The sequence below is a fragment of the Arachis duranensis genome, chromosome 4 (genome assembly GCF_000817695.3).
Source record: "Arachis duranensis cultivar V14167 chromosome 4, aradu.V14167.gnm2.J7QH, whole genome shotgun sequence".
NCBI classification, from domain to species: domain Eukaryota; kingdom Viridiplantae; phylum Streptophyta; class Magnoliopsida; order Fabales; family Fabaceae; genus Arachis; species Arachis duranensis.
Genome location: NC_029775.3, coordinates 101,412,470 through 101,423,110, shown reverse-complemented (window position 1 = coordinate 101,423,110; position 10,641 = coordinate 101,412,470). Strand labels below are relative to the sequence as shown.

Below are 10,641 nucleotides of genomic sequence, written 5' to 3'. Positions count from 1 at the left end.
GAATGATGATGTAAGGGATAGTGTCTCTTTGTTTCTGGATGTTGGTGCTGTGAATCAGATAGATAAGTTGAAGGTTGTTATGGCTAATTCTGGGGTTCGATTGGAACTGTTACCCTATACTGTGGATGATAGGGTTTTTCATAGAGGGGAGAGTTTTGAGCATTTCTTTATGTATAGCTCTGTTTTGGAAGAACTGAGGGTGAGAATCCCTTTCAGTGATTTTGAGTGTAAAGTTCTAAGGCAGTTAAACTGTGCGCCTTCACAACTTCACCCCAATGGTTGGGCTTTCCTTCGGGCGTTTGAGATTCTGATGGAATTTTTGGAGGAAAATTCGTCAGTGGAGCTGTTCTGCTCACTGTTTCAGGCGAAGGGAGTTTGGAGGGGTGGTTGGGTAAATTTGAACAACTCTCCCGATTTTGCTGTGTTTAAGCTATACAAATCATCTTTTAAGAATTTTAAGGAAATGTACCTTAAGGTAAGTAGCTGCGAGGATGACTTTCCATTTTATGTTGATGAGCATTTGGGGGAAAGATTTCCTCTCTGGTGGTGTTCAGAGCCTCAGAACATTTTAGGTCCTGAATTTATAAGTCCGAAGGATGAGTGGATGATTGAGTTTTTGACCGAGTTTGTTGATCGGTAAGAATTGATTTCTGTTTATGACCTGCTGCAATGGGAGGAAAATAAGGCTGCTGTTGTAGAATATTTGGGTAAGATTTTGAATTGTGGATGTTGTATTATGTCTGAGGTTTTTGACCATTTTTTGTTTTCCGTGTTTTTCAGGTGGGAAGTACCCAAGTGTATCTGCCGCGAGTTTGAGGTCTCGGGTGAAGAGCAAGGGTTTGGATAAAGAGGTATCCTCATCCAAGGCAGAGAAGGTCGGTGTTGGCGAGGTTGATCAACCAAGGCGTGGTAGGAGGAAAGTTATTGCTAAGAAGAGAAAGGGTGATGTGGTGGAGTTGTCAGACATTTCTGGTGATGAGAAAGATGATGTTCTGATGGAAGAGCTTCATAGGTTTTGTGAAGACCAGAAAAAGTTGCATGGTTTTGTTGAGTGGAGTGAGGGGTCGTCGCTCTGGGGAAAAGATCATCCTTTCATGATTACTGTGGATGAGGTATGCTAGACCCCGTCTGATGTTAGTTTGGCGGAAGAGGTAGGGGACGTGGCAATTGATCAATATATGCAGGTAATTTTTGTTTTTGAGGTAGAAAGTGTTATTTGTGTGTTTGTTTTGGGAAAAGTAATGTGTTAATCTTTGATCTTCAGGTGGTGGGTTTGCGACTGGCGAGTTTGGGGCGCAGTCGTGAGAAGATTCATCGGAAGATGGGTGAAAAGAGTGAGGATTCGAGTTTGAAGGAAGAGTTGGCTGTAAAAGTTGCTAAGGTTTCTGAACTTGAGGTGAAGTTATTTGAGGTTGAAAAACATTTGAAAGAGGCGAAGGAGAGCTATGCCAAGGATGTGGAAGATTTAAAGAAGAAAGAAGCTGACTTATCTTCTTTGAGCACCCGTATGATTTAAGGTTACTGCCCAGATGAAGGAGTTGGAGAAGAATAAGCAAGGAGAGATCCTGGATTCCTTCCTTGAAGGTTTTGAGAGGGCTGTTCTTTAGGCGAAGTTTCTGGCTCCCGAGGTTGATTTATCGGCAATGGATCCGGGCAAAATAGTACAGGATGGTGTCATGGTTGAGGATGATGGTGCTGCGGAGCAAGGAGATGAGAATGTGTAATTTTGTTTGTTTGTAGACTTGTTTTTCTCCTGAGTTGAGCTTTTGGCTTGTCAATGTGTAGACATTTGTAGTTGGCTTTTGTTATTGTAGCTTATATGTTGCTACTTTTCTGGTAGAGGAAAAACTTGGTTATTTCTGTTTGCATGTTATGATAATATAATGTTATTGCTGTATGATAAGTTGGTTTTTATCTGGTTGAAACCAGATTTTTGTGGTTAAAATTTGTTGTAATGGTGAATTGCCTTTATAAAAAGGTGAGTAGGCCGATTTTGGGATGTCGATTCATAGGCATGATAATAAATGTTATTGTCATTTGGCAATGATTGTGAATTGAGATCCGCTGTTTGTTATGATTATACCATAATGTTGTGATTCTGACTACGATTGGGTATTTGATTGAGTTGGCAAAATTAAGCATTATTGGGTTCCGAGATGGGTTGCTCATGCTTTCTTGAATGGTCGGATTCCGAGTAAGATCGGATTGTTGTATGATGATAGGATTCCGAGTTAGGTCGGGATGTTGTCTGATTAAATGATCAGAATCCGACTTAGATCAGATTGTTATCTGATGAAATGATCTGATTCCAAGTTAGATCAGATTGTTGTCTGATATAATGATCGGAATCCGAGTTGGATCGGATATTTGTCTGATGTAATGATTTTATCTGGATTCCGATTAAGATCGGTTTTGTGAGTTTTGACAAATTGAGAAGTATAAAATGCAAATAATATTGACTGGATAAGTGAATTTATTAATGTAAGACCTTTTGAATTTAAAGGCCCAGGTAGGCTAGCCTCGTTAAAACCTCTCCAAGCAAAACCCTTGTGGGAAAAATCTTGGTAGTAGGAAAAAGAGTACTTGCCTGTCCATGGTATTAGCTGTAATATAACTTTAAGGAAGATAAATTCCAAGTGTTAGGGAGATCTTTACCCTCTAATGTTTGTAGGCGATAGGCTCCATTGCCGATTACTTCTGTGACTCTGTAAGGGCCCTCCAATTAGCTGCTAGTTTGCCATGTGCTGGTGGTTTCCTAGCTTGTGCTGTTTTTCTGAGTACAAGGTCGTGGACTTGGAAAGATCTTGGTTGAAGTCTTTGGTTATATCTACGGGCAATGTGCTGTTGCATTGCTAAATATTTGATTGCTGCGGATGATCGGAGTTCTTCAATGAGATCAAGTTCGGTTTGCCGAGCTATGTCTTGTGTAGTTAGGTCGGTCAATTCTGTGCGTAGTGAGGATTGGGAGATCTCCACAGGTATCATTGCGTCTGAGCCATAGACCAAGCGGAAAGGTGTTTCCTTTGTGGTTGAGTGAATTGTTGTATTGTATCCCCATGTGATCTCCGGGATAAGCTCGGCCCAGAGGCCCTTTGCATCATCTAGTTTCTTTCTTAGAGCATGTAATATTACTTTATTTGCGACTTCAGCTAACCCGTTTGTTTGTGGGTGCTCGACTGATGAGAAGTGGTGTTTGATTTTCAAGTTTTGACCTGCTGCTGTTGGAAAGGGTCCGAGGATGTCTATGCCCCATTGGTTGAATGGCCAACTAACCTCGGAACAGTGTAGGAGTTCGGCTGGGAGATGTGTAATCGGACTGTGTTTTTGGCAGTTGTTACAGCTTTTGACTTTTGCCTAACAATCTTGTCGTATTGTCGGCCAATATAATCCAGCTCTGAGGATTTTTGAATAAAGACTTCGGGCTCCGAGGTGTGTACCACAGATCTCTTCATGTGCCTCAGTAAGTGCAAGCTCGACCTCTATTCTGCAAAGACATTATAGTAATGGACGGGAGAATCCCCGTCGATATAGGCAATTATTATATATTGTAAAAAAGGAGGCTTGTCGGTGGAAATGACGAGTATTTTCGACGTCACCTGGCAAGACCCCTGTCTGGAGATACTATATGTATGAGGATCTCCAATCTGCTTCCTGTGTTACACTTAAGACATGTGTTAGTTCAATGCTTGGATTGAGTAGTGTTGACTGATAAAGCGATGACCTATTTGGTTGAGTACTGGCGAGCTTAGACAGAATGTCAGCTCGGCCATTGCTCTCCCTTGGTATGTGCTGTATTTCATATTTGGTAAATTTTGAAAGTAAATTGTGTACGACATCCAGGTATTTAGAGAGCAAGGGGTCTTTTACTTGGTATAGGTTGTTTACCTGTTGGACGACAAGTAAGGAGTCGTAATATACCTTAAGTTCGGTGATGTTAAGGTCGGCAGCGAGTCTAAGGCCGGCAATTAATGCTTCATACTCACTTTGATTGTTGCTCGCTTTAAATGAGAAGTTGAGGGAATGTTCGATGACATTGCTGTGGCCATCATCAAGTATAATACCTGCGCCACACCCGTGTGGGTTGGAGGACCCATCGACGTATAAAGACCATTCGATGTAATTTTCAGTTATATTTGGTACTGAGAAGTCGGCGATAAAGTCGGCCAAAAACTGTGATTTGATGGATGCTCGGCCTTCGTACTTGATATCGAATTCCGATAGTTCCACCGACCATTTGACTAGTCGGCCAGCCAGTTCAGACTTCTGCGGCACTTGTCGCAAATGTTGATCTGTTCTAACATGGATTTCATGGCTCTGAAAGTATGGTTGGAGTCTTCTGGCTGAGAAGACAAGCACGAGTGCCAGCTTCTCAATGCTCGGGTAACGAAGCTCGGCGTTCTGTAAGGTCTTGCTGGTGAAATAGATTGGGAACTGTTTCTTCTCCCTTTCTTCAACAAGAGCAGAGCTTATAGCCTAGTTAGTGATAGACAAATATAAGAATAGTGGCTCCCCTTGCAGAGGTGTGTGTAAAATTGGTGGTTTTGAAAGATTTTCTTTTAAAGTTGTAAATGCTTGTTCACATTCATCAGTCCATTGGAAAGCTTTTTTTTTTTTAAAAGTTTGGAAAAAACAGGAAGATTTAGAAGCTAGGCAAGGTAAGAATCGAGAAAGTGCAGCAAGTCTCCCTGTTAACCGCTGGAATTCCTTGATGGTTTGTGGGCTTGTCATCTCTAAAATAGCTCGGCATTTCTCAAGATTAGCCTCAATACCTCGGCTAGTGAGCATCAAGCCGAGGAATTTACCACTTTGAACCCCAAATGCGCACTTTTCGGGATTTAGCCGCATATTGTATTTTCTTAGCTGTCCGAAGATTTCTGTGAGGTCGTCAAGGTGGTTATTGCCGATCTTTGTTTTGGCGACCATATCGTCTACGTAGACTTCGATATTCCTGCCGAGTTGTTTGGTGAAGACTTTGTCCATCAGACGCTGATATGTCGCACCTGCATTCTTAAGGCTAAATGGCATGACTTTATAACAATAGTTTCCAAATTCAGTAATAAAGGCTGTCTTATTTTGGTCGAATGGGTGCATTTGGATCTGGTTATAACCAGAATAGGCATCCATGAAGCTGGGTTTTTCAAAACTAGAGGCATTATCAAGTAAACAATCAATAGAGGGTAAAGGGTATGAATCTTTGGGGCATGCTTTGTTGAGATCGGTGAAATCAACACACATGCGCCATTTACCATTTTATTTTTTAACATAACCACATTATGTTTTTTAACCATGACGACGTTTGCCAGCCATGTTGTGAATCTGATTTCTCGGATGAAGCCCGCGTTGATGAGCTTCTTGGTTTCTTCTAGGAAAGCTTGCTTTCGGTCGTGCCCGAGATTTCTCTTTTTCTGTGCTACAGGTCGGATAGATGGATCTAATGCTAACTTGTGTGATATGATGGATGGATCGATGCCTGACATATCAGCTGGGGTCCACGCAAACATGTCGGCATTTTGTTGTAAGAATGCTCGGAATGAAGATTTTTCTTCTGAAGATAATGTTGAGCCGACGTATGTGAACTTATCCGTGTTTTCTGTGAAGTAGATTTTATCTAGGTCTTCTGTTGGAGTCGGCCTTTCCAGTGTTCCTGCTCTAGGATCAAGGTCGGCCAGCATGTGTTGGTTGTTTGTGTTGCCGATATTGTGGACCTGGGCTTTTGTGTTACGGTGAGGTCTTTTGAGACTATTGTTGTAGCACTCCCTGGCCTCTCGAGCATCACTATGAATGGTTGCGATTGTGTTGTCCTACAAAGGGAACTTAACACAAAGATGAATTGTAGATACTATAGCGCCGAACCTATTTAAGAAAGGTCGGCCAAGTATAATATTATAGGGACTGAAGCAATCAACAACTAAGTATTGAATGTCTGAAGTTTTTGACGAAGGAAACTTACTGAGTGTGGTTTGTAACCACACAGAGCCCATAACCGGGACTCGCTCACCTGAGAATCCTACCAAGTCACCAGTGGAAGGTCGGATGATGTTATCGCTCAGTTTCATTTTCTGGAAAGTCGAGTAAAAGAGAACGTCGGCGCTGCTGCCTGGGTCGAGCAACACCCTTTTAATTTGGAGATCTCCGAGTTGTAGGGAGATTACGACGGGATCATCCAGATTTGCTACGCTGTTGTCATGATCGGCTGTCTGGAATGTTATCTGTGGAGATGTAGGCGGCGACTGTTGTTGACTTTGATCGGCGTTGATGGAAAGGATATCTCGGTAGGATCTTTTCCTTGCCGAACTTGTGGCTCCTCCACCTGCAAAACCTCCAGAAATGCAGTTAATTGTACGTGATGGTAGTTCAGGATGGTTATTATTTGGTCGGTCTCTATCTCGGTTATGTTGTGTAGCCGAGCTTTGTTCTCCTGGAGGAGGTGCTCGCCGCTGCATGTGGCCGCTGATGAATTTGTCCAGATGACCTTGCCGAGCTAATCACTCTAACAGGTCTTTGGCGATGACGCAGTCGTCGGTATTGTGTCCGTGCTTCTGGTGGAAAGAGCAGTTTTTTGATTGGTCAGTGCCCTTTGAATCTGGGTAATTGCCAGCTTTCCGTGGTGGCTTGATTAACTTCGAATTCAAGATCTCCTTGATGATGTCATCACTCTTGGTGTTGAATTTGGTGTAGGTCTCATATCGTGGGATTGGTTTGAAATTCTTCTTGCTGTCCCGTGACTTGTCGTCATCTTTATAGTGAGGCTTTTCTATTTTCCGAGCTTGTCGGATTTCTTCGATGTCAATCTGTCCTTTAGCTTTTTCACGGAATTCGGCCATAGTTTTTGGTTTGGCCACAGCAATAGTTTCCTGGAATTTTCCTGGTCTTAATCCACTTTTTATGGCGTGTAGTTCTACCTCGGGGTGGAGGTCGGGTATGCTTATGGCAATCTTTGTGAAGCACGTCATGTAGTTCTTGAGGCTTTCATGCTGGCCTTGCTTGACTGTGTTCAGGTAATCGGAGTCGTGGAGGTAGATGGCGGATCCAGCAAAGTGCTCTTCAAAGGGTTTTGATATGTCTCGGAATCGAGAAATGGAACCTGCAGGTAAAGAACAAAACCAATCAAGTGCAGGACCGTCTAAATAAGATGGAAAACAACAACATAAAACTTTATCAGATGCACCATTTACTATCATTATGGAGGTGAACTTTTTGATGTATTTCTTCGGATCACCTAACCCATCATAGGGAGTTAGGGTGGTCGGCAGAGTAAATCTTCGAGGCAGCACGAAGTTCATCACCTCTGCCATGAATGGTCCAGGGGAGCTTTCCTGATCGTCATTTTCGATGTTTTTCTGAGTGTCCTCATTATGTTCGGGCTGCTCCCCTTCCTGTCGAGCAGTGTCTGAGACATGTGTTGGCCCTGACTACTGCTCGGCTTCTTCTGTCCGTTCTTGTCGGTCATTATTTTCGGTTCGAGTGTTATTCAAGTTGGCGATTTGATTTGCCATTCTTTGGTTCTCCTCAGCCACGACTTGCCGCAACTCGGTCACCATCCGGAGCAATTCGGATGGCGAGGGTGGAGGTTGTTCAGCCATGACTTCAAAATGGGAACCTCGAGGCCGATAATATAGAGAGAAAGAGGATTATATTTTCGGCCCCACGGTGGGCGCCAATTGTTCTTGTATAGATACCTGGAGAGAGAGCTCAGTCTCTAGGAGTCGACGCCGAGCTGTTTCCTTCGGTGCCGACCTTTTAGCCTTATGATAATCCAAGCTTTTACTCCAAGAGGTTATCCAATCGCATAGAGCTTTGAGCAAGAAACAGGGGGGAGTGTACCTACAAAGGCACTTCAAAGCTTAAGTTAGTATTGAGAATTCAATGTATCCTTAAAATAGAAGATCATACCTTTTTATAGGTGATAGTGTATAAATCGGTTATGTTCCTGTTTTATTGTCTGTATTAAAGAGCAATAATAAGGGTAAACGTCAGGTTGGACGTTTCGCATTTGTGAAGCAGTCCGTTGAGCTGATCTGTAACGTCACTTTTCAATAAATGATATTGATTGTCGATTAATGGCTGCAATGCCGAGTTAATGACTGTAATGCCGAACTGTAACACTAATTTTCTGAGGAATGACGTGAATAATGCCGAGTTATGAATAGTAAAACCGATTTATGATATTGGATTTATTATGGCCGGACCAAAACTAATTCCTAACCAGTCAAAAATTAAACAATTCAATTATTTATAATTATCTTATTTAATTTTATTTATTTATAATTTAAATTTTTTTATTAATGGGTATTAACGGTTTGAAGGGATACATTCCTTCACTCTCGACGAGAATCACGGGATACTTTCTTAGTCTTCACTCACTCTCCCTCTCGTCAACCCTCAATAAATCCTTTGCTCTCATCCAAACAGCAAGCACCAACCTTTTCCATCCAAGGGATTCTCACGGCGCTCCCTTGTTGGTTACTCTCGGTCGTTAACGTCATTAGTGGTGCTGCGATTGATTGTGGTGCAAGTGCTTCCCAAAAATGGTGCAATAATTCACTCTTCTTCTGTTTCAGATTTTTTTTTTCTATGCAAGTGAATTGCATTTGGTTAGTTTTGTGTGAATATTTTTTTGTATACTAAGTGGATAATTTTTTTTCATTTGATTGGATGTTTCTGTAATGGTATTATTATTATGAGTGTCTAATGATGAGGTTTTCTGTAACTCTTATTAGGATTTGGAGGATTCTTTTTATTAGTTTTGGATAATTTTTTTTCTTATGTTTTGTATGTTTTTTTTCTTAGAATTTGGATGATTCTTTTTTATTAGTTTTGAATGTTTCTTTTTCTTATGTTTTGTATATTTTTTTTAAGATTTAGATGATTTTTTATCTTATATTTTAGTATTTTTTTTAAGTTTTGACGATTTTTTTAGAAAGAGAAATTAGAATTTGCATGATAAATAGTAAAAGGTAAATTAGAGTAAGAAGAGGTAATTAATAATCATTAATTTTGTATCTTTTAAAAATTAAAATTTAAATAATCATTAATTAATGACAATTAATAAATTTTTGTTGGCTTATTGTTGGCTATATCTCTCTTGATTCCCTAGCAGAATTCAAATGTGATATATACGTTTTTTTTATATTTTTATTTTAAAAATTAAAAATATAATTAAAAGTTATCTCTTTTATATATACTTAATATATATATTAAAACTGGATTTTTTTCTCAACTAATGAAAGTGAGGTGTCATTTTCTCGTAAATCCATTTTTCCTCCAAAATGAATGCATTTAATGAATAATGCATAATTATACTAATTTAGGAAAATATCTTTATTATAATTATATAAAATCAATATTTAATGCAGTATTAAACTACTTATCAATTATTAATCAAAAATATTTTTAATTATTTTAATGAATAATACATGATTATATTAATTTAGGAAAATATCTTTATTATAATTATATAAAATCAATATTTAATGCATTATTAAACTAATTATCAATCGAAAATATTTTTAAATATTTTAATTACATTCATTTTAATTATATTGATATCCTTCTAATTCTTATTCATTATCCAATGATTTTATTAGTGGCAAGTTGTTAACCCATTTATATTGATAATAATAATAATTTTATTAGGATAAATATCAAATTCTATTCCTAATATAAAAACATAAAATTTAATTCTTTCCATTTTTATTTTACCACTATAAAAGACCATGTATGTTAGAAAAAAATATCATTCGTTTACCAATTACTCTTTCATTTGATAGCTTTTACAACAATTCTTTTTCTTCATATGAGGCGTCGTTGCAAGAAGGCAACGATCGTGGACACAAACTACCACACTCTCCAACTTTCGTGCTCATAATTCGGAGCTATATAAGATATGTTATCTATGAAGTATTTATAGACCATGGTGTTATCATGTATGCATAAATAAAAAATGTTTCGTATTTAAATTTAAGTCATTTACCTGTTTGTGGTATATTGTAGTGTGAAATTACTTTCAATATGTGTTGTGTCATAATATTATGTTCTAATTTAAACTTTTACTTTATAACTGTATTATGATTTTATCTCATCATTTTTTCTTAGATATCAAGTTGACGTATTTTTATTTTTTATTATTATTGAAACGGATGTGATATAAAATGTACCAAAAAAACTCTCACATTCAATTTATTTTATTGTAGTCTTCTATCTATTCTATTTATTTTTATTTTCTTCTTATTCATTTTATTTTCTTTTTAAATATTATATAATTTATTATAATTTATACAACACTATCTACTTAATATACTAAAATTGGCTTTTCTCCCAACTTATGATGGTGAGGTGTCATTTTCTGGTGAATTCATTTTCCCTTCAAAATGATTGCACTATTTCTCTCTTTTAAATTTATTTTTAAAAATTATCTTTAATTGATATAATTATATTATAATTAGTATGTAATGAATGATACATAATTATACTAATTTAAGATAATCTCTTTATTATAATTATACTAATCTCTTTTAAATTTATTTCAGAAAATTATCTTAATTATAATTATATAACAATATTATACTTAGCATTTAATGAATAATTCATAATTATACTAATTTAGAAAAATATCACTATTATAATTATATAAAATAAATA

General features: G+C 38.0%; 2 protein-coding genes across 2 annotated transcripts; both read right to left on the bottom strand.

Moving 5' to 3' along the window:
- Positions 1-2,691: 2,691 nt before the first annotated feature.
- On the bottom strand, positions 2,692-3,452 carry LOC107485257 (uncharacterized). The gene is made up of 2 exons (XM_016105771.1): positions 3,274-3,452; positions 2,692-3,112 (listed from the first exon to the last, which is right to left on the bottom strand). The coding sequence occupies exons 1-2, from the start codon at positions 3,450-3,452 to the stop codon at positions 2,692-2,694; spliced, it is 600 nt and encodes a 199-aa protein (XP_015961257.1).
- A 3,033-nt stretch (positions 3,453-6,485) lies between these two features.
- Positions 6,486-7,583, bottom strand: LOC107485258 (uncharacterized). The gene is made up of 2 exons (XM_052260634.1): positions 7,494-7,583; positions 6,486-7,376 (listed from the first exon to the last, which is right to left on the bottom strand). Exons 1-2 carry the CDS (start codon positions 7,581-7,583, stop codon positions 6,486-6,488), a joined length of 981 nt encoding a protein of 326 aa, XP_052116594.1.
- Positions 7,584-10,641: the final 3,058 nt, after the last annotated feature.

Bases quoted from the DNA above. Each gene is read 5' to 3' on its own strand.
- LOC107485257 (XM_016105771.1), bottom strand. From the start codon at position 3,452: ATGAAGAGATCTGTGGTACACACCTCGGAGCCCGAAGTCTTTATTCAA. The intron at 3,113-3,273 runs GTTAGTTGGCCA...ACATGCTCTAAG, and splicing joins AACTCCTACACTGTTCCGAG to AAAGAAACTAGATGATGCAA.
- LOC107485258 (XM_052260634.1), bottom strand. From the start codon at position 7,583: ATGGCTGAACAACCTCCACCCTCGCCATCCGAATTGCTCCGGATGGTG. The intron at 7,377-7,493 runs GCAAATCAAATC...ACTGCTCGACAG, and splicing joins CTGAGGAGAACCAAAGAATG to GAAGGGGAGCAGCCCGAACA.